We start from the raw sequence: 25,249 nt of genomic DNA on the forward strand, positions 1-25,249 counted from the left end.
AAGAATGTATAGACAAGGCACTGTGGTTTTGACTTTAATTGGACTGTCAAGTATACCCTCTGTCTCAAAACACATACAACATTTACATGACTTTGATAACTTAGATACGTGTACATCGGTTTAAAAACATAAACAGAATTAACATAACCGATGTAAAAGAAAATCATATATATTTTTTTCCATACCAATAGAATAAGCTTTTTTGAAGTTTGTCCCTCATACATGTCATATTCGAGTAAATTAAGAAGAAAGTATTGATCTGTCTCTATCACTCCTACTTCAAGTAATGAAACAAAAAAAGACTACCAAGCTTATTATTAAATGAAAATTATTTTGCATAAGGTAGGGTCACTTGTTAAAGAGAAAGGGAGGCACAGTGTTTTCGTGTAGGCAATCAGGGGAACGTCAATGTTTTTCATGCATCCATGTTTTGAAAAGTACCAGCCCTCCTCTGCCAAATTATGTCCAGGCCCTAGTTGCTGTGCTGTCTTACATTGAGATCTTACACAAGCTGTGTCAGTTAGGCTGTATTCAAAGGTAAACGATGTCGTCTTTTGTGTTTACAACAAGTGTTTATAACCTTATCATTCACCAATAACTTATCGAATCATTGATAATTGGAAAGCCCGCTTTATGAATTCATAAAATATTAAAAAAATTAATTCTCATGACGCAAAAGTTGCATGAATAATTCGTCATGCGGACAATGTTTGCAAAAATACTGTACAAGCGAATACTGGAAGGCATGCATAGCACTATTAATTGCATTGATTGTGATATGTGTCAGTTAAAATACTCGCATCAAGATGACCCTGTATTTTTCATCTTATGTTGTACAAAGAAAGCGATCTCTTATGAAATTTCCACTGAAATCGGCATCGGAATCAATATTCCTCCTCAGAGATTCTAATCATAAAGTTAAACACATCGTGGTATAGAGCGAAGCCTAATCGATAAATTGGCTCTTAACGGAAAACGTATTACGCGAAGTCAATATCCGGCATTTTAAAATTCAATAAGCAGTAACGGCGTGTTGTAAAGATAATGTTGTTGTTTCCCTCTTCCATAATGATTCAGTTGAGCACACTCTTAGAAATAGAAATCCTGCTGTAGATCTAGATTTGGTTCTGGAATGGGTCAATGGCAAGCCATGCCTTTAAAATTATATAAAGTGCTCATGTGTGGACCCTCTGCTATCACGTCGAATTAGCACAGTGTGCAAATTTACATACTATTTTAAATTCCCAGTATTTGCCCTCTATATAAAGGTCAGTTTAATGGACGAGTAGATTTTTACTGGCATTTCTGATGATTGGTAACCATGATGATGAGCTTACCTTGGATAGCATGTTTGACCTTTTAATTTCGAATCTACATGTAACTTTTTCTCCAATCACTAACCCCTGTTTTCTGAAGCAATAAATACTTAATTTGCATATTTTTATCGGCTGATATACGATAAAATCTCAAGCTGAATTTAAAGAAAAATATTTTAGCATGATTTTCATACTTAAATGGAAATGATGAACATAATATAAAATTAATTTATTCATATGATATGACTCTTCTTTCGTAAAATGCAGGTTTTCATCAAGATTTATGTCTGATGGAACTGATGCACATAATATAAAATTAATTTATTCATATGATATGACTCTTCTTACGTAAAATGCAGGTTTTCATCAAGATTTATGTCTGTGAAAATGCAAATGTAGATCCAAAAATTCACAATTAGTTTTGCACACGATGCCCTCGAAAATTTATTTCGATGTTATTGTCTCATAATATAGTGATCTAAATATTCAACATTCCATGACTAGAGCCGGAACGTTCTCATTAAAAAGTGCATCCAATGATTAGAGATCGTTGATAAAGTCACACAATCAATATTACTTTTGCCTTGAAGAATTTGAAGGAGACATCTTTGGCCCCGTGGGGCCGAGGGCCGTCGCTTTTTTAGCAAAGGACTACGTGCCGACGTCAGATTGCTCCCTACAGTTGTGCTCCGTTCTTGATACGAAGCCGAACAGGTTCACACACTGTGAGTATCGTTGTACTTATACTTGGCAAATAAATGCATCTAGTGCTCACAAGTTGGCATAATCATAAAGCGCCATGCAGTTTTGTCTCCTTTATCATTTTCAAGAGTTGACAAAAGACGAAAATTTACGTTGCGACGGTTTTGTTCACTCTCTGCATTAGATACCGTAACGAGTCACATTATCCTTTATTGCGTTAAATAAATAATTTTTCGCGTGATCTTAATAATAACTCCATGCAATAATATTTATTTCTTCAATATCGTAACACATAAAAATAATCTCCATACGTTTTACAATAAACATCATATTCTAAAAGGCGTGTAAATCAATAAACTTACAGATATACAACATAAAAATAATTTTCATTCCAATAAAACGATGATATCATCGAAAATACCAGTTACAGTCGGACGAATACAAATGTATGTACTCTGTTGGGGAGTACAAGGTCATAAAAACATGAGATTTCATGAATTCTTTCTATGATGAAATCGCCCGAAGATGTGATGGTGAGGTATACTATAGGCACATTGTACAAATCAAAAATCCAGTTACTTTACAAGTAAACTGTGTGTCCTTTAGGAAGGTGTTGACTGATCCAACCTTTATTAGAGCAAAGTAATCGACCATTCCTACGGATTAATTCCAAATGCTTAATTTTAAATGAGTGACATTTCCTTACATTGAAAGGCCAAATTCAAATATATCTTACAAGGCAATTGTCATACGAATTACATTTCCATTACTGCTATTAGATATCAATGTGGACAAATCTTGAATTTTCACATTAGGCTTCACGAATCGAAAGATATTCAATTCTTGTGATCATGCGCGTTATGAACTATGACTCTGCCGATGTCATATCTCCGTGAGAAACAAACACAGCTGCCTGAACGTCCTTCGCTTTCAGTGTTCATGAAACTGAAAGCCTTGTTTGTGTACTCTCTCCGAATGAATCTTTGAAATAAGGAGCCTGGAAAGTATTCTGGTATTGATTTTTGTAACCAATGCCCATGGTTACGTGTATAACGTGTCTGTGTGTCCTAGCTCTAACCCCGAAAGGTGGTCGAACTTCCAGTAGACTGTCATCATCGTAATGAGAATAGGCTAACGATATAAGTAGTCACGAGCGGACGAGAGGAAACTTACCAGGAGTGACAAACTGGTAAATATTACGTCCTTTCAATGGTGCATTCACTCGTGTCTAATTGCTAGACATCATTAGCAACGCAACTCTGTGTACAAATTGACACTGTTCATAGCGTCAACCTGTTGCGATGCCGCCATTACGAGGTAAGCTTAATGCAGCGCATAGCTGGGATTAACAGACGATTATTCTACAGGGCCATTCAGCGATTTTGGAAGCGTGATGATGGCGATAACAGGGGAAAGGGGGATAGGATCTAACAAGGATCTATTTAGTTGAGATTTATGTGTGGACTTAGAACAGTCTGCGACTGCAATCGTTTTTATTGTCAGTTTGAACCCCAAGAACAGTACACTCTCATGCTTGACTTGATAATTATATGCGGAGCAAAAAGAGAGCTATTAAGTTAACCGCTCGTTACGTTGTTAATGTTTCATGTCTGCTGCATTATATAGAGGTAACATTTAAACTTGTTGGCGACAGTAAAATGGATCACTAACGTTAACCTCTAGTCAATTTAATCGAAGTACCTTTCAGATATGTATCAATTTTATGCATCATTTCATTCTTTGACCGTCGAAAGCTCTCCTCTAAAAATAATACATCAATTGTGTTATAACAAAAGCTATACAATACGGCTAGTTTTCAATCGGGTTCGAACCTACAATATACGGCATCAGTCGCCTAGCGAAGTGGCAGCAGACAAAACCGCTCGGCTAAATCTCCACTCCCAAAAAAGAGTGGTTCAATAGCCGGCTAAGTTGTTACATTTTTCTGACTGCGACTGACTGCGCTGTCCTTGTTGATGCAGACAAAAAGAAAACTGCAGATAGTTACGATAGGATTCGACCTGGTTATTTTATATCTCCGATCAATTAATTCGCAGTGAGGTGATTTAAGGTTCTTGTGAGCAGACAGATACCTGTTTTAAAATAGTTTCTATCTATTTTAAAAGGAATACTGAAAGACTTGTTACTGAAAAGTTTACTGCGTAGAACTCTCATGGTTTTTCTTTACAAATCTCCAAATCTTAGATTGTTTTTCCAACAAAGATAAGCCAGAGTTATGCGCAGCTTCAGCACGAAAAGTGATACTAGTAATTATAGAGACACTTTAATTTACAGAATGTGTATTGTGGTGCAAAATTTGAATATTAATCCCTTTATCGTTATTAAAGACGTAGCAGCAGGAAATATCATGCTTGTGGGCTGATCGGACGCTTTTCAATTCCTGTAGCGTGACCCTTGTTAAAATGATTACAATGACACGTCGCAACTTCGTTTTCCGACATCTCAGCTTTCTAGAAACATAAAATTGATTATATCTTAAATAATTGACATGTAAATGAAATTATCTTTTTGTGTCTGGTTCTTGTTCCACAAACCTATTCCCATTGGGGGAATACAGTCATCCTTTTTAATGTGTTCCTTTCCAATCAGCCGCAGATAAGTGTTTATTCAACGTTGGCCATCAATTTGACATTTCATGGCAGCTTAAATGATATCGAGGTCAAATGATAAAATTGTAAATTATGCCTCGATCATCACTTCAATAAGCTGTCAATGGTCTTGAATTTCGTTTATTTTTAATCGCTTTAGAAACAACCGATAAGCTCTTCGCGTACGTGCTTCGTCTTTATTCGAAGGTAAAACGAAATTAAGAATATAGTTTGATGATTAAATTTCCCTTTTTAGGTAGGGTTAAGGCGATGCTGCATGACGTCACCAGCAAATACCTTACTTGATGAATTATTCTGATGTATTCTGATTTTGGCAATGATAAGAAAATATACTGGTAGCCTTCGGCACTGGGTAACCAACTCCTAAGGTTGATTCTGTCTCCGATCTGATCATTTGTGATGACGTCATATGTATTCCGTAACAGGAAAACACGAATACAAAATCTTCATAAAATATGTAAGATAAATGGTACTTTTCACCTTAAAAACACACAAATGAACGCCCCAAGCCGTTAAATCAGACAGTTCAAGTTATTTAAAGTATCTTCAACTGAAACACTGGAATCTTCTCTTTGAAGGAAAAGTCAAGCTTTTTGGCGTTGCTATAGCCACAATTAGAAAGTTACGGATAATTGTGGATGATAGATTTGTCACTACTCTTACCAAAGATTGTTTGAAAATCAAATTTGCTACCATCTGTAATTCAATTGAGACTCTCGGAATGATAATGATTACAGTGATGTTGTTGCCCGGAGCACTTAGCAGATGAGTCAAGGTGAAATTTGAGAAAGAATTATACATATCACAAGTACTTTTTGAAACTTTTTAGAGACGAAAACAAAATTTCTTTATGATGATTTTCTTCTTTTTTACAGAAATCTTTTTTGATGTGTATGTACTTCTTTGTATGTATGCTGGGCATGCCTTTCATTATGCACTGTTATGTATTCATCTCTACGTATGTGTAGAGTGTCATGTAGGCTCTGCTATCAGTGAAATACCAGCAGAATTCTTTGCCTTCGAATGCTGTTACATATTGTGATCTTGACGATATCTTCAGTAATCGAATCATCGACGTGTGAAATCCGCAAAAAAACTAAGAAAGGCAATTTTTAGGTGTTAGGTAAGTTTTCAACGTACAAGGGTAGACGCAGCAAGGGCGGCCTGACTCTAACCCTTTTCGCAGTGTGTTTTGCCGCCATCGTTTAGACAGGTAGCCATAAAAGGCACCGTATATATATAGCCGGTGGCTCAAAGGAAAATTCCGGTTATTTGCCTCAGCTTTTGTTCATACAAGTCAAATCACGACTTTAATGCTTTTAATATAACTGCATGATGTGAGTTTCCTTTATGTGGTGACGTTATTGACTTTCCTTTAATTATTCGCTGAAATTTGATGCTATTGAATGCGAATAAGTGAGACGCATCTTTAGAAATTAGAGTGCTTTTTATTCATAGCGTAGGATAATGATTCAGCGGTTAGCAAAACGGTAGAAATCTTCAATCGACTATCGTAACGCAGTGTGCCAAAGTGAGATATGTGTTCGGCAACGTGATGGCGTTTGCCAGCATTTTTTACATGTCCATGGCACCTGAGAATACAATTCGTCATTTGATATTATTGTCATGTTGTCCTTCAAACTACCAGCGCAAAATCACAGCAGTATCTACACTACTTTCTGCGAGTAGGCCTGATAGTGTGACCCTACAATTAATTATGGTTAAAGGTTTAACCCTTTTAAATGAGGAAATAGTACGTGTATGTATGTATGTATGTATGTATGTATGTATGTATGTATGTATGTATGTATGTATGTATGTGTGTATGTATGTATGTATGGATAAGTTTGTTTTGTGAATACGTATTGCTGAATGTGCGTATGAATTGAAAATACAAATGTAGGGTTGTGTTTTGACTGTATATAAATCGGAATAAGAAAAGTTTAAATTGTTTTTTGATTTATTTTTCTCTGATTTGAATGTCTGAGCCTTTCCATTGTTGTTACCCACGGAACTCACAATTTATTGATTATTGAAATAGATATATTGATGTCGCTATCTGATATTTACACCGCTATTGGATATATAATTACGTATGCTCTTGACCTGTAAGCTGTGCGATGAACCAGTCTGTGTGATAAACAATACTTGCCACATCACGTAAATACAGTGCAACAGCGCCATACGTTTAAACAATTTTAATCGAACCATCGTTACAAGTGAAATTTCTCACCATCAATTGAGATTTCTGAATTTTTTAGGTTTTACTTAAGTTGTCAATTTCACATACGGCGCACAAGCTCTTTCATAATCTACAAAACACCATTTTATACTGCACACGTCTGGAACTGTTTGATCAAGAAATTTTTTTACCAATGGGTTTTGTTATCAAGAGGAAACAAAAAAGTTCGCTATTGCAGAGGAGAGTCAAGCGTGTTTCTCACTAACTCGTTCATGCAAATTCTAGCACTCATATAAGTGGTTGGTGCATTTTCATTTCTCATCAGATCTCGGGAGTATCAATGCGATATGTGTGGAAGCAACTGCAGAGGCATAACGGCACAACTGAAAACCTAATAAAGGTGCAACTAGACTCCAGTTTGGGCATCGATTTTACTTCATGAAGATTTGCATGTTGCGTTGGTACTGTGGATGAGTTGCCAGGAATAATGTAGAGCTTGAACCAGACTCTTGCTGGGGATTTGATGACGATGAACTTGTAGAAATCTGATATTAAGAAGTATTTTTATTCACGAAAAAGAGGACAATCTATGACATGGCGACCGTCAATCAGATGCTCCATACGTACACAATGTGGGCATTCCTGCTGCTAATGATTGGAGGCACAGGTGGGATATACTGATACATTCATTGTTATTTGAATGACCTACCAATAAAGGTCAGCAATGTCACTTCAATACAATAACTACAATAATTATTTAGCCTAATATCATCATGTTAATTTGTAACTTAAACGTTCGTGCAATATTCAAATTTATCAACACCATACACACGATGATGATGATAATTATGATGTCATCACCACTATTGTCATTTGTCAGCATAATTTTCGTCGACGGCTTTTAAGGGCCAGTAGCTGTACTTTTGATTGTGTCACCATTTGTTTTTTATATCAACCATGTTTCCTGGTTCGACTCCTCGAAGTATGCTTGGATACACATTATTCAGCCTGTATATGTGTTAACTGCATTGCTCTCGTTAACATGTAAATTCTGGTCCAGATAAGACTGGAATGCAAATTAAAACAACACCAATGCATTTTGCGTGTAAGGACCCTGTGTTGTACAACCTAATTACGAGTATTTCAACATGTTTTGTGGAACATAGAACGAGAACTTGTAATTGACATACCAAAAAAGTGAAAAATCATATAAAGTTTCAGCTACTGATTATAATAAATAAAGTGGTTACGTAATACTCATTTCAACATGTTCATATCTACCAGGCAGACAGGAAAATGTACAATAGAATAATGTATTTGAATCGTTGATTATTGTAATAGGAACAAAATGCAGCTTTTATCTCTCTTTGATATTAAATACCGAGACTTTTATTTGCTGTATATAAGACATACCGCAAAAAATACTCGTATGTGATCCTGGAGATTAATGAGTTGAATTATAGACATAGCTCAAATAGATTCATTTTCTGGACGCTCGGTATGATCCGACACCTCCCAGTTTAACTCCCCTCAGAGAAGCTTTCAAATTTAAAAATAAAAGTTTGTCATCGCAAAATATTATTCACTATGGTTTTATTCCCACTGAATGATGACTATTCATGGGAATGCTTAAAAACGCGGGTAGCAGTCTCAATAACATGCATAATGGGCGCTGATTATGCAAACCTTACTGGTTAACGACCGGCCGAACACATGCACTCGTCTGGTGTATTGCAGAGATGAAGACTGTTTGAAGTCTAAACACAGTACTAATTCAATTATAGGGATTAATTTTTTAACTTCTATCTTTGAAAAAGATGAATGTTTGTTCATTCGTTGAAGTAGTGTTTGCAAATTTGGAAGCACAGGAGATATCACTGTTGATAATATTCTCATATTTATATCTAAAATAAATACAAGTAACTGCTGTTATTCACTTCCCGATGTTTCCTGAAATGCAAATAATTAGTCTTGCTAAACTGAAAACACCGTTAATAATATGCAATATTGTTTTTGACAAACTAATTTTATTGCCGGCTTAGGTTTAAAATTAGATTGTAAACAACAGCATTTGACACTAAATCCAAATGGCTGTTTTAAGTGTCTATGATTGAACAGCGGACATTTCAGTTGATTATGGAATAAAAATAGAAATGCGTTTTACATACAAAACAAAAATGCCGCGGAAAACTCAAAGGGTGTAACTAATAGAGGGTAAGGGTATGACTAATGGAGCCTTAACGAATGTCGATCACATGACTAAAATATATGCATTCAGTTCAACAGACGACATAAAATATCAATCCTGTGGTTTATTTTCGTTATTGTTCACCAAAATTTATGTCCGGTTTTGTTAATTAGTTGAATATCCCACGAATTATCCTGCCCAGAAAAGTAAATTAAAAATATGACCTCGACTTACAACTTGCATTAGGAACTTAACTGTTATAAAAGGCTGAACCGATTTAATCAAATAATCCAATATCTGCAACTCTGGCTTCACCATACATTTCATGTTTTCCGACAGCACAGGAATATGAACCATTTAGCTGGCTAACAACCAGTAACTATGTCAACAATAAATTAAATTTCATCTCGCGCATTATCCCATCTACGAATAACTTTTATAGACTACCATCCACGGAGGAGGGGTGCTACTACTTTATTTTATTTTGAAAATAAATAGGGGCCGTTTTATTCCTATCGCCCGGCTGGAATAAGGCCTGAAGATGCGGTCGCTTGTGTAGATTTCTTAGAGTTTTTCAGGGAAAACGCAAACCTTTCTTGCTAAATATCCATTGCTGATTCTGTCGCAAACCAACGACGTGAGAATTTCACGGAAACAAAATACTTCGTTACAGCAGGTATATTTCAACCATTGAACTGTGTGTTGAAATGTATCTTCTAGAAGCATATAACTGAGTGCTAACGGAACAAGCAGACTGTATGACAAAAATGTCAAATGATATTTATTTGATGTTACTTTTTTGAGTTTGTTTTTAAACCACTTATTCTCCCATCTTTCGGAATTGTAAGTAGACGCAAAACAAGAATTCACTCTTGCGTAATATCGTTTGTCTATTGCCAAACCAGCAGGTTATTCGAACATTTTAATTGTCATTACAATAGCCGGCTGGACTACCGGCTGTGAAATACAAAGGTCAAATCCTGCTACGACCTCCTGGGTTGTTTACATAATTGCTTGATATTACCTCGGAAAGACCTAACCAGTCTAAAAATTTAATTGTAAACAAACATCACAGAGTCACCAGCTTCGGAGAGACTGCTGGTACAGGTGAAGTTACACGATGATAACATTTGATTGTGTCACCAACATGGGCAATATGTCGCGATAACATTGTGTTATATTATCACAGACATTGGCGAGAAATAATTGATTAGCATTATGGTATCATTTGACAGACATGTGCAAGGTAGTAAATGATACTTGTTCTATAAAGTCACAACATACATACATACATACATACATACATACATACATACATACATACATACATACATACATACATACATACATACATACATACATGCATTCATATATATATATATATTATATATATATATATATATATATATATATATATATACATACATACATACATACATACATACATACATACATACATACATACATACATACATACATACATACATACATACTTTCATATATATATATATATATATATATATATATATATATATATATATATATATATATATTCTTCAGAAAATTTGGCTAAAGTTTTAAATTGTTTACTCTAGCAACGTCTACGCAGGCAAATATCAGCGCTCAACAAAGACTGATGGGAGATTTGATGCAATACTACAACAGAATCCTTCGCCCAGTTTTCAACGCCTCAACCGTCACAACGCTTGTCTATGGGCTGGCTCTAATGCAAGTTATTGACGTGGTAAGCTTAGCAGTCACGTGATCAATGACAATGGTGCAACAGAACTACATTTATTTCGACTATAGTGAAAATGGGTTCTTTTGAGTTCTTTGTAATCCCGGTGCAATGATTGTGTTTGTTTTCTGTTGAATCTTTCTACGTGTTGATATTCATGGTATGCTGTACTTATTAAATGTAAAATAAAATTTCTGCACATTCTCGTTCATCAAACACTTAATCATTCCTTTATGAATCAAACTCCTGTGTGTACAGTAAGCAAATTTGCCTATAGACAGGAAATATGACGCCTTGAATGGTGACTAAGCAATGATTTTTCAATATACTGAATCGTTACAAGTGATTACATTTGTCGAAATGTTTTCGAAAACGTTTTAATTCATTATGAACTATGTTAAAATAAACGTTCGTGAATATTAAGATCTTACTGTGATCTCGTTAATTCACAGGATGAAAAAAACTTGCGGATATCACTGTCGGTGTGGTTACGACAGGTACGTGATGATGAGAACGAGTACTTATATTCATTGTCACCAAGAACACACTGTACAGGGCGGAGAATTGCAAATTTTGTAGCTGGGACTTCTCAACACTCACTATCGCAATCTGTATATAGTTAAATGTAACTCCTTGAGTGCTTTCATTTTTCCCACCAAAATTTAAGTTCAACATTTTACCGATTTTATGAATGTTTATGTAATTTGTTTGATAAGTTTCAACAAAATGGGCATCACATTTCATCGTCTACAGTTTTATATCACAATTTTGGAATAAATCTGAAAACAATTGACTGGGGAATATTTTTAAAAATGCCAAAAATTGACTTTGGCGCTCAACGGGTTAATGAGACTAACATTGTGAAAGTAAAGCGTACATTGTAAAACTTAATTGTACTATTTCCTTTTTAGCTACAAATTGCTCACAATGAAGTCAAAATTGTGTTTCTGTCTGTCTATTCGTCGACTAATATATTAAGAAAACAAAATATTTCGTTAGTGTTTGTGTTTAATACGGCTTAAAGGGTCAGTGACTGTCACTTGAGATGATTTTCACTAATTTAGTTTTGTAAGTTAACTACAGTAAATTGTATACTCCTCATATACACAGAATTCGGATTGTCAACCCGCCCTGTACATGTGTCCACTACATTACTATTATTCACAAGTGAATTCTTGTCCGGAGTAGAATTCAACTGAAAACAATTGAATTGGCTTTTACACGTATAGACGCTGTGTTCAAGATCTAAATAGTGGGTATAGAACAAATACTTGCACTTTACGTACAAAGCAAAACATTGTGAAAAAAATCATCAAAAGTGACAGTTACTGGCCGCTTACTAACAAACACAACTTTGCGCCGTGAAATTCAAGAAAACGGAAACTATTTGTATGATTGCTGTCCTGAATTTGATGGTACATTGTTTAAAATCACTCATTTTAGCCTTGTAAGATATATATTTATTTACTGATACGAAATATTTTGTGTTCATGTGATATCTCTTTCATTTCGGGAGGGGGTATCTATTTATCCTGCTCTATACGACATATCAGAAGAAAATAGAACAATTCAGAAACATCATCTGATCACGTGTGCAGATCTGGTCTCTATTCTGATGCATGCATTTAACAGGGGTTTTTGTGCACCTTGCTCCAGCTACTGACATTGAGAAACATTGATCCACAAGCATCCTGGTGATGTGAGGCAAAGATTGTATTCCGATTACTGTCTCCACGGTCAGTGTTAATAATTTTAGCAATCAACTTTCAGCGTCATCATAAAGATGAATTTAGATATCAAGCATACATATTTAAACGTCAAATCGCTTGGAATCTGAGAAGAAATTTAGAATATACTAGACTTATGGCAGCAAAAAAACCTGACCAGAAAACATTTCGTATTCTCGGCCGCGGGTCATCTCGGTACTTCCGGGTTCTTACGTCATTTTTTGCGTCACAGCAAGGTGAAAACAGATAATTGAAGTTCGGATTTTTCAACCACCAAACAAATATTCGAAGTTTCAACATACGTAAATGATATAACTTTTAGTTCTGCTTTTTTCACACAATTTCTTTATCATTTACTCTTCTGTATCGTCTGACCTCTTATACACCTCGCTCACGTGCGTTTCACCTTCTGACGTCACTCCGCGGTCAAGAATTATTAGTACACTGGGTGAACCACACCAGTATTGACTCTGAAAAAAATGTTATCACATGTGTGATGAACCAACAATCTAAAGTGTAGGATAACCTTATTCTGAAATTCCATTAAATTCAATTTCATTTGTTAAAGATGATCATTATAAAAGTAATGACTTTAAGTTACCTTTCCTAATAGCTCTTTTGAAACTAATTTAACATCCATTACTGATAGTAGGACTTTTATGAGATAAGGTTCACCATGTCTTCATAATATATAGCCCAATTTCATTTATTTTCTCTGCCATCACACACCACACACCGTTATGAGAATTATTATTTAATAATCCTTTGATAGGTCGTAAAATTTTGACCTTGAGAAAACAACCAACAGGTGTATGCTACGATCAATAGATGGTTGTCTGTAAATTGTTCTAATTTCCAAGAACGATAGTGATGGCACCAAGGGATTTGTAAGCCTTAGCAAATAGTTCCCTAACTTGCAATCGCGATAGACTTTATGTATGTTGAACTATAGGTATCATGACATCTTACCTCTCAATAGGGCATGTTGGGAATATGTTCATTCAATGCATTCATTTGCATATTCTTCAAGGATACGATATTTCATATAGGTTTTTTAATTATTTCTTTTCCTTTCGTTATTAGTGACTTAACTCCTTCTGTAAATGCAACATCGTCTTGATATTGACCTTCGCACTACCACTAAGTATTTTATTTGTTAGGGTCCAAGAGTTCATTTTGAGAGATAAAAAAGATCGACAATTCATAAGACCTATTGTAAACACCTATTACCTGGTCATGAATGCTAAAGTGCTCTGCAGTACCAGGAAGATACATGTATTGTTATTTCCGGAAGCTATACGCAGCGGAAATTAGCGACGTGTTACTGATATTGCAGTTGCACGGTGTGTGGTTAAAAGGGCACTGAGACTTGAGGGTGACGCTTGAGCTGACCGGTGATATGTTGAGCTAGAACGAATTTATTGAGTAATGAAAAATGGCTTGGCTCAAAGGCCAAGCCACTGACAAATCAGAGTATCTATCGATGAAAGGATCAGTGAGAGCCCCCAATGCCTTGCTACACGGTATCATGGCTATACATGAATATGCCGGACATCGACGCCTTGAAAATTTTGATTTCTACCAACATTTGAAAAGACCCAAAAGTGAAGCGTCACGTGCCAGCATGAGGCATGTTACGAAACTATTTTACCGCCAAGTTGAGAGGACATTAAGTATATACACAAATACACGTATATTACATATACTGGTAAAAGATTCTATCGCCTACTTCAAAATTGACATAGCCATGAAATAGCCACTGGGACTACATAACGCCCTTTATCGTCTTACAATGAATAGTGGTCTTATGAATACATAATGAGTTTCTAAGCTAAAGAGAGAAAAGGAATTCTCGCTGAAAAATGACGCCTGTTGCAAAAGTTGGCACAAACACAAGAACGATGTACTTTGCGAATTTCTAGAATATTGCTTCACCCAAACTCAAGAGAAAGATATAAACGTGACAACTGATACAGAGCAATTGTAATAGGAGTTTCATAATTTAAAGAATTAATATGCTCATGCTCTTAAGAGTTGTATTTTTTATCTGCTCTTTTGGAAGATCGCGTCAATAGAGACGAAACTGTGAGCATTGTCACCCTACAATGCACTCTTTTCACAACCGTTTTCATAAAATTTATAAATATTTCTCAAGGGAAATAGTTTTGTGTTGCAATTGACATCATTTTTCGATTAATCAGTGGAAGGCATAGAGGGAGAGCAAACAATGCTCTTTAAAAAATGGTCATGGCGAGAAAAAATATAAAAACTTAATCGAGCAGGTCAGTCACCTTTAAAACGATGTGTACGACAGTTTCTGAATAAGTAACGATCTTGAAAAGGGCCCTGGATAATTTGAACATGTTCATTGCAATCGAAAACTTTTAGCGTTAAGCCACAAGACTCAAACATCAATGATTTCAACTTTGCACCAGCACATTTAATAGCTCCTTTAGAATGAGATTAGAACTTCAAAACGCTACCTTTTTAAACAGCAAAACATCCTCAAATTTCTGAACGATGGTAAACAGTATTACGCATACAAACAGTTTCAATGGTGTTTAGCGTACAGTTTGTGCGAATTTGAGCATGATCTTCGAAACGGAGCTAAACGAAGTGACTTTCGATCGCGTCGTGTGTACGTTTTTTTATTATTCACAGAATATCCCCATAATAAATTGTGTTTTTGGATATTATTTTTCCGTTCTCTAATGATGAAACTTAAATATGTACTTGCTTGGTTGGATTCGATCGCACAACCGGTTACTTAACAGTGCGTACTCCCCTGGCAAAGAATTCAGCGATCAAAAATGCTGTTTAATATCCCTGCGTCTGAGGATACAACTACGGTAGAATGTGTGTATACGCATTGTGATGAAGAGACAAAACTGTAACGAGGGGAAAAGGTTGAGATACACTAACACAAAAACGAGCAAGATAAGACCAACGATATTGAATAGCTTCTCGCTTTAGTTCTTACACAAAAACTTGTTTGTTAGTTTCTTTGAGTCCGTAAAAACAATACTATTGGTCGTCGTTTATCACCAGCATGGGGAATCTTATCTATGTGGAAGTTAGTATTTGGCTTGAATTTTGAAATACCCACAGCCCTTATCCAACGTCAGATTGATATCATAACATTTCTGTGTCACATCAAAGACTCTAGACTAGCGTCTAATAACTAAGTTTTTTGCATCGTCTATATTTTGACAATTTTGTATTCTTCCCACATGTAAATGGTAGATACATTTGGTATATATTGAAAATCGCGCGCGAGAACGAGAAACAAGCGGTATATTCTTTTTTACGTCATGCATGTCGAATAAATAAACGGTTCAGATAACAGCTTTTTGTGTTGATATAACGTTTATTCATTTATGAATAAACAGCGCGTATGAAAGTGCTTGTATGGTTGAAATCGGCACCGGCCTCCTTGGTCCCCCCCCCCCCCAAGGAAGATGACGGTGCTTTTATTTCGCGCAGTTTTGGTTTGCGCGAATTGCGCGAAATTTAATCCCCGTAAATAATTCATCCTTTTACAGTAAAAACATGGTGCCGTCATATAAAGTGATGACGTAAACCCATCTAAACATGAAAGGGCGTTTCGGATGATATTTGTGAGAGATTTCCCTAGGTAGCTATCTGGGTAACGTATCTTGCTAATTTTTTAAATATGAAAACTGTATGTGAGGATTAATAAATGTCAAACAATACCATCGTAATGGAAATAGTAGATTTCATCTCCCCTACTTAATATTTAGCTAGCATCAACAATAATGATTCATAAATTTTAAATTAATTCGATTATTAGAATTATATAATGCAGAAAGAAATCGTCGAAACTGGATCAAGGGATCATATTATTTTAGTACATTATGTTATATATATCCTTTTTGTGAAGGGATCTTACCTGCAAAAGTTGTTGTTGAAATTATCGGGTGATTTGTTTTGTTAATCTAATATTCAAGATGAAACGTGAGGGTTAATAAAAATGGTAATGGATTACTAGCATTTTTATAATGTACTTATTCCTGTAGATAATGTTTTTATTAAATATTTCTTATAATAAATCAAACTTTATTATAATAACCAACAATTTATTACTTCACCTCAGCATATTCCAACAATTGTTAAATTTTAATCTGGCAGCTAATTGAGTAATTTGAGGTTTCATGAAAGTTTAGAAACAGCATTCAGTACAATAAATAAATGGTTTGCAATGTCCCACCTTGTGTTTAAGATTTTCGGCCGATTTTCACCCTGTTTTGTAAGGGAATGTGCATGTCGATGAGAGGTAACCTAGGGCTACTTCGTTTTATTTTCCCTTTGCATCGTGAATTCTACTTCGAACTCAAAGCACTCTTTTGAAAAGTTCAAATCATTGACACATTGGTTTTTATGGCACGTTCAAAAGAACATTGCCCTTTAGTTCTCTTACCGGTTCATGACGCAGTGCGCGCTAGGGTATACGAAGCATACGTTACTCATAGAACTTTTCAGCCGTAGGGTACACTCAAGGTATGCTACTCATAGAACTCTATGACAGATTGCACCCTGATCTATATTTTCGTTTGATGGTTAGAATATACACAAGACATTATTTGGCATTTCAAATTTGTGTCATTCTTCTGTAACAATCGGTTGTACAACACAAATCATTATGTTTTCATTGCATTGAGTGTATATACGGTTTTTGATATAGCCACTGCAATGCATTGTGGGATAACCGGGGAAAGGTCTATAGACTTTGTTACACTATCTCTTCTGACGATGCCACCATGTAAATAGCCCTGGTGATTAAAGTCTGGCGTTAAGTGAACGTTTTGAAAACCTGTCAGCTTACACTTTGATGGACATAAGACATGATACTCGTCATGAAATACATTTTGACGCCAACATTGGGTATATTAAAGATGTACAATAGTCCAAAAAACATATCATTTATTCAACAATTGTGTTTGATGCGATGTTTCTATAAAAAACTTTTCAGGGCATTGCCGAAGAATGATATTATACTTAGGATCATAGGCAAACAGAAGTGAAATTACATACAAAATGTATAGGAACAGCATTATCAAATTATATAATATATGAGATTTAATATAGGAAACTAGAAATATCATATCTATAATTGAAAGGCATAATTACTTTTAGGTGATTCCACTTTTTATTCGTGATATTCCTTTTTATATTTAATGGAAATCATTATTTTGATGAAGATAAATCCACCATGTTTAAATCTTTTTGTGTATCCTCTAATGACCTTTGACCAATATATGTCAAGCGGCACGACTGACATTATGGCACATGAGTTTCTTTTATCCTGTCATCTTGCAATAGGGTCGCACTACGCACTCCCCGCCGTTGTGCTCCATGATCGCAGCGTGGTGTATATTCACATCATAGTCTTCGTCTAAGACTAACTATACAATATCTTGCAGTTTTCTTACAAAATATATGAACGGCTGTTATTTTTGTTCGATAGGAGTGGACAGATGAGTTTTTGCGATGGAATCCTGCCGACTATGACGGTATTGAAGTGATTCGATGGCCGGCTTCTTTAATATGGACACCAGACATTGTACTTTACAACAAGTAAGCGAGTACTACGCTTGTTTAGGGTCATATGCCCCTTCACTTGCTTAAACAGATACGCTTATATAGGCCAAAAAAGAGATTGCCTCATAATAGACATACAAGGTGAAATAATAGAAAAACGCCATTGTTAGTTCGTCTGCCTGTCGGTTTGTTTGTATGTAATTTGTTTTTGTTATTTACTATTTACTTTTTTATTTGCTCGTTTGGTTGACGTTTCTCACCGGGCTTTCTATTGTTGTAAAAAATGAACGTTCCCTTTAAGGATTCAATATTTTTACCATATTTTTCCAATTAAAACTACTATTGTGTCCCTTCTAATATATCATAGGACAGACTCGGGCTTTGTTTACTTTGTAAAGTACATTTGTTGTTTCGATATTACAAATATTTTATTCGATAAACATATAAAGTACATTTCTGTTAGACCCTGGGGACGAAGTCCAGGGGTATTTGTAGTTTTAATAATGTCTGTCCACGCATAGGGGTTACTTGGAAATGCAAGGACAGATTTCTTTCAAAAGGACAAGGACGTAACCCTACATCATACACATGGAATTCAATTTGTTTCACCATACGATTCAATGTGGCCAGTAGGCGGTTACATTGCGTTTATGTTTAGAGCCTTAGCTAAGACATACCAGGACTGATTTGTTTCAAACGTAGCACAAAGATATGACCGTACATATACGTCATACATATGCATATTGTTCGCTTCCAGTACAATCCAATATGGCTGTTAATAGGTCATTTTGTTTTATTTTTTATGCCAAGAGCTGTGACAAAGATATGCCTGGATCGATTTGTTTCAAAGTTAGTACAAGGACGTAACCTTCTTTCATGCATACGGTCGTTGATTTGTTTCATGATACAATCCAATATGGCCTTTACGTGGCTATTTGGCAGAATTTTTTCACATCCAAAGCGATTACACCGATACAAATGAACGAATTCTTTCGAAACTGAAAATATCCCTATATGGTTGACAGGTGGACATTTTATCATCATGATATAACGTTCAGATCCATTACACAAATATGCAAAAACAGATTTAATTCAAAGTTTGTAAAAAGACGATGTACAATGACATACAATTACATATCAATTTGGGTGACGCAACGATTCAAAGTGGATGCCTGGAAGCCGTTTTGTTACGATTTTCTGATGTACACATTTGTTATTAAAACATTTCTGACCAATTCCATTTAAATGTAGTTCAAAGATATTGCACTTTGGTTTTCATTTGCACGTCAATTTGCATCGCTACGATGAATGCGCTAAATGCCAAACAAGAACAATGACAATCTAATCTGGGATTAAAGGCTCTCAAAAAAACTTGCTCAGACGGGACCATGTCATCAACAATGACTTGCCCTTGCAGCACCAGTTATTGACAAGCTGTTTTCAACAAAAACAGTTTTTAAATCATCGCCCTGAACTTCTTGGTTAACATTTGTACTTTTTCTTTTAGCGTGAATGACGACTTTCCTGAGCCGGTGCCAACCAATGCCTTGATCCACTACGACGGAAGCATAAACTGGAACGTACCGATGATCTTCAAGTGTTACTGCAATATCATCTCACTAGATTACCCCTTTGATAATCAGAAATGCGATATAGTATTTGGATCGTGGACATACGATATAAAGGAGATTGACCTTCACGGAAAAGGGGACAGCGCTGATCTGTCAGTGTATCTGGAAAGCGGCGAGTGGATACTGAACGGAGCACCTGTGAGACGGGAAGTGAAACATTTCAATTGTTGCGATGTATCTTACGTCCGACTTATTATGACCGTGGATATCACGAGGAAACCGATGTACTTCCTGCTCAACATGCTTTTACCGAACGTAATTATTGCCTTCATCACGGTTTGGGGGTTCTTCCTTCCCCCTGGATCCGGCGAACGTACATCTCTCTTTATAACCACGTTCTTGTCCCTCATCGTCTTTCAACAACTTGTGGTGAACTCGATTCCCCCAACTTCAGACCATACTCCACTTATAAGTAAGTGTTTCCAAGCAGCTGGAAAGCTGAAATCCAAAAATATTCACAAATTTTAAAAGAATCAAATCCTTCTTCATTGTAATCTTTTTTTGTGTGCTTGCATTCAATCCAACATCCATGGCAAACCTGAAGGATCTAGCTTTAGGAAACCCTTTTTACACTAAGCGTGTAATCAATTTTTCTTGAAAGAAGTCGCTTAATAGCTCGCGCAGCAGGCCAATGAAGTCTGGCGGCCGCGAAAGGCTCACTTATACGCATGCGTCACTGTAGTACGATAAGAATAATATTTCTGACCGCATAGTCGACGCCATTGTATTTCCATGATTCTCGTGATGACATCATCGTACGTCAGCTTCAATCTTTTTACTATAGGCAAGATTTGCAAGCAATAAAGTTATAAAACTTCTCAATCAACTAAAAATATGAAAATAAATTAAAAAGAATCCATATATTTTCTTCAATATTTTTACTATGGGCAAGATTTGCAAGCAATAAAGTTATAAAACTGCTCAATCAACTAAAAATATGAAAATAAATTAAAAGAATCCATATATTTTCTTCAATATTTTTACTATAGGCAAGATTTGCAAGCAATAAAGTTATAAAACTTCTCAATCAACTAAAAATATGAAAATAAATTAAAAAGAATCCATATAGTTTTTTCCGTTTGGGATAAAACATATAACACCTTTCGATAGCATCAGCCTTGCGCGTGCTGCACGATGGCAGCCGTCTTGTGTGAAGGGTCAACGCCATAGCACAAAGTGTGATGTAGGGCGCTGAGAAGTCGGTCTCAGCAAGCGTAGGCAGTAGGATGCTAGGCTATCAACAACTGTGACAAAGAGGAGTAACTGAAAAATATCTGTATCGAAAACCCATCTACTACGAACTGTGAATTGTCACTTTATTAATATCGCATCGCTGCGCGAGTTTATGGGCTCAGCCCTGGTGTTATATCATGAGTGCAGCGCATTTATTGGAGTGCATCAGATCATAATGTGTAGCCTAAATACATGTAATGTAGTATTCTGAGGGCGCTTTAATGCCTTAATAATGTTTGCTTATGGAATTTCTGAGGGTGGCATAAAATTTTGAGTTTTTTGACGAGTTACTGAGTAAGATTTTTATCATTTCTGCCTTTTTTATTTCAGGTCGATATTTAACTCTTCTTACATTAATGGTTGGCTTGTCATGCTGCCTGACTATAATAGTTCTACACCTGTATCACCACAGCGCACACGTCAGACCTGTTCCTGATTGGCTGTTCAATCTGACACAATACTACCTGTCGCCATGCCTGTGCATGGGTAGACAGAACAAGAGGAGCAAGAGTAACAACGATGTGAAAAGCAGTGTGGACTCTCAGAGTTACCGAACGAATCGAAAGATATGTTGGCGCAAGCGATCGTATAATATACGAAGAGAGGAAAATTATTCAGGTCCGGGGTCCGATAACGAAGAAAGGGTTGATGAACAACCCAAATTACCGAAATCTCCCGCAAAGGAAAAATTAGATGCTATATTGGAGTGCATCGAATACCTTTGTTCGATACAGTCAACCAAACAAAAGAAAAATGAGTCTTTAAAAGACTGGGTGCTGGTTACTAGTGTGATTGATCGTATCATATTGATAATTGTAATCCTTCTTCTTGCCACATCGACTGTCGCATTTCTGTCAAGGTAGTACGCAGCTCAAAAGTGAAAGAATAACATTTTTGCTGAGATTTTCAGAAAGGAAACTTTAAACCATTCCATTTCGATACGAAAAATTAAAATCAGAGGTCACCGTGCAAAATTTGGTACCACAGAAACAAATTACCCAATATTTCGAGACGCTTGAAATTCAAAATTGCCGCGATTGTTGAATTAAATCAGAGAGCAAAATTATCTTCCGATTTTCACAAAAATAAGCTAGTGAAGCCTTTATTTACTCCCGGACTATAAAAATGAACCTGTACAAGATGTACACTAAGAAAAAATTTTAAGGGCTGTCTCCAAAGCGAACATTACCATTTGGCTCTAGTGTATGTGTAAACCCTTGTGCTCAAATAATTTACTAATGCGCCATTATTAAAGCAGTATTAATTGATTCGCCAGAATGGATCTTTGTTGACTTTGAACACATGAGAATATAGATAAAGAGACAGATGGAGCTTCACATACTGATAATATATTCAGTCTTTTCATTCATATTCCGACGTTTTTATGATTTCACACAATTCAGTCCACTGGTATACACCAGTATCGAATTTAAACTATTTTTAGCTTTTAAAATTTAACATTCGCTGGGCAGACCTGCATTTTCGGCAGATATGTTATGCCAGTGAATAAACAACATGCTGTCTATTTTAAACACAGAATAGGACCTAACAATACATCTGGGTTTTTGTTTGTTCTTTCGAATGGTTTTAAAATGGGTAGTATTATTGTATGGGTGTGTAAATATATCAAGTAAAATAATGGTAAAACATTTATTGCTCTAGTGGTAAGACAAAATAAAAATAATGATATGCATGGCGTAAAAAGAATGTGTTGGCACCTATTAAAAAGACATTTCTAACGAACGATATCAGGCAACGTAGGTAACTTACATATATAGTGCGTTCATAACAGTCCATTTTGCTACATGTAAACAACAAGTAATATGATGTATAGTTGTCTTGGAAAAGGTGTTTCAGTTGCTGTTTAAATTTACGAAGTTGTTGTACTGTTATTTTAGATTTTAAATGGCCAGATAGTAGTCTCTTGATGACTGTTATAGTAGGAAAACCTTTTTCAGAGAATAGACTTTGTTTCTAAAGTGAGCACAATGTTAAAAGGAAATTATGAATATGAAGACTTTCAAGTGTTTTCTTTGATTATTAGCATAGCAATAAACATGCACCTGATATGCATTTTCATAATTTGAAATACCTCAGGAGTTTATGTTGACATTTGCACGTAATTAAACTACAATATCCAATCACATGAGTGGCAAAGATAACGTGATGGATTATGAAAATTTAGCAGTCATATAGCTCACCATAGGCTTTTAGGATGGCGAGTTATGTACAAACACCTTCACTTGTGTTGTATGTCTTGACATTTACGGGCTATCCCAATCACTTGTACAATAAAGAAATGTCGTTTTCTTTGACCTCTATAGCTAATAACTGTTGTTCAACTTAACCTTTGCATATGGCAAATATTATATGTCTTGACTTAGAACTTCGCTTACCCTGACTCTTGATACAAGGCTTTATTGACTCTCTGATCCTCAGCAAACAAGATAACACATGCTTTTAATTTTTTTATTAAGATTTATCAAACGTAAACTGTAAAATAGGTCTACATAGGAATGGTGACCAAACCAGGTGCAAATATCACATATAAAGTCAGTCTCCCATCACAAACTACTCAAGGAGCAAAAGGAAAAGCTGGCATATAATACATATAACAATTTAGAGTAAAACACAACACTAAAAAAAAACAAAAAACACGCTTGTGTAGGTCAAAATTTACTACAAAAGCAGCGGATTGTCCATGTACAAGTGTTTTGAGGATCAAATGAACTGTGAAATTTGTTCCAATACCATTTTCATTGCCCGGTTAAATGCAATCATTGAATTAGTGGTCCTCAATGACCTTGGTAAATTATTGCATAAAATTGACTATGCGATTAAAAAGAGGGGGGTAAGCAAGAGTGTTAAAGTGGTTGGAAAGGCTAGAGCGTCAGTTATAAATTTCAACAAAACTATTAAAATATAAAAGTAGTCAACATTCTCTGTGGAATAAAAAAAACTAGACATTTGGGCACAAAGGCATTGCAGAGTTATAGCCTGTTGAAACTTCTGAAAAACTGACCAAATAAGAAGAAGTTGGGGAGTCCTTAGTGTATTAACTATGGTAGAGGTCCCCTAGCTTTTAATAATGTTTGAAAAGGGAAAGTCATTATTTGCTGTTTTTCAGGAAAGTTTGACAAGGCGGTGCTGGCATTCAGAGTGAGTGACTGCTATTGTAAATGCATTTTTAGATTCTTTGAGTGTCAAAGAGGTGTCAAAAGAGAGATTAACCAAAAAGACTGCTCTGTGACTTCAAAAGAGGGGTGCACATATGGCTTGTTTTCAACATTTTTGACAGAATAACAGTTTTCCTACATAATTGTATACCAATTTAATCCAACTTTAAAATGAGATATGGACATGGAAGTTTTACAGCCTATTGACAAGGTTACAGATAAGATTTGTATGTGACAATTTTCTGTATTTGAAGTACTTTTTAAAAATCACATTTTGAAATTTGATAGAATTTTTAATAATTTTTTGATATATAAACCCATGTAAAATCATAAAAACAAATTTATTTACAAATCCTGCCGTACAAATCTTACAATAAATAGTGTCAACATATTTATAACTAATTTGGTAATATTACTACTGTCCAATTATTATTTAATTCAAATATGTAAAAAAAAATATGAAAAATGAAATTTTAATATTTACTGGTGTCATATTTCAAAATCATGGCTGCAAATATACAATTTTTATATTCTTTGGAGAAAATATTAACTAAGGGAGTTATCCTGTGAACTAAATATCTTGATTCTAACACTTGAAACTTGACATTAACTCTGAGAAAAGAATTGGTGCAAAAATAGCCTTTCCAGCCACCTTAAAGGGATTCAATCGCAGTGTAGTTGAATCAGAATTGAAGCGGGTGTGAATGTTAGAAGATGAAAATCAACAAACTTGTGTATGTTCACAGTATATAATCCAGTAATACATTTATGAAAGAGCACAAGGTCAAGCAACTCTCTGCGAAATGACAAGGGTAAAAGGTTGACAGAAACCAATCTCTGTCTATAATCACCACCAGTAGGATAATGAAGCATGTATCAAGTCAAGCCGTGACCTTCATGTGAAACAGTTGTTGTTTGTCCCTGGCCGGCAGCAAGTGTTGTTGACCCTATCCATAAGATTTTTCTTTTACATACAGCATACCTTGTTTGCCCTAACCTTTAGGTGTGGCAGTTTTGTTTAGCTTGATCTTAACAGAAAACAAGTGCTGTTTACCCTGGCGTTTTCGGTTAACAGTAAATAAGTATTATTTACACTAACCTTTGCAAGTGAATGCAGAACAAACAGTCAGCACAGAAATAGCTAGTAAATATACTCTTTATTTTGAT

The 25,249-nt window shown here is 35.5% G+C and overlaps 1 protein-coding gene across 2 annotated transcripts; it reads left to right on the forward strand.

Moving 5' to 3' along the window:
* Window positions 1–2,902: 2,902 nt before the first annotated feature.
* Window positions 2,903–23,221, forward strand: LOC139123269 (acetylcholine receptor subunit alpha-1-B-like). 2 transcript variants are annotated; one of them, XM_070689398.1, is made up of 7 exons: window positions 2,903–3,335; window positions 7,156–7,497; window positions 10,614–10,762; window positions 11,209–11,253; window positions 17,969–18,078; window positions 19,550–20,085; window positions 21,237–23,221. In XM_070689398.1, exons 2-7 carry the CDS (start codon window positions 7,425–7,427, stop codon window positions 21,767–21,769), a joined length of 1,446 nt encoding a protein of 481 aa, XP_070545499.1. In that variant the 5' UTR covers window positions 2,903–3,335; window positions 7,156–7,424; the 3' UTR covers window positions 21,770–23,221. The 2 variants fall into 2 exon arrangements, with proteins under 2 accessions (XP_070545499.1, XP_070545500.1); XM_070689399.1 differs by having other exon boundaries at window positions 2,905–3,207.
* Window positions 23,222–25,249: the final 2,028 nt, after the last annotated feature.

The sequence above is a fragment of the Ptychodera flava genome, chromosome 22 (genome assembly GCF_041260155.1).
Source record: "Ptychodera flava strain L36383 chromosome 22, AS_Pfla_20210202, whole genome shotgun sequence".
Classification (NCBI taxonomy): domain Eukaryota; kingdom Metazoa; phylum Hemichordata; class Enteropneusta; family Ptychoderidae; genus Ptychodera; species Ptychodera flava.

Bases quoted from the DNA above. Each gene is read 5' to 3' on its own strand.
- LOC139123269 (XM_070689398.1), top strand. From the start codon at position 7,425: ATGGCGACCGTCAATCAGATGCTCCATACGTACACAATGTGGGCATTC. The intron at 7,498-10,613 runs GTGGGATATACT...TGTTTACTCTAG, and splicing joins GCTAATGATTGGAGGCACAG to CAACGTCTACGCAGGCAAAT. The intron at 20,086-21,236 runs GTAAGTGTTTCC...TTTTTATTTCAG, and splicing joins AGACCATACTCCACTTATAA to GTCGATATTTAACTCTTCTT.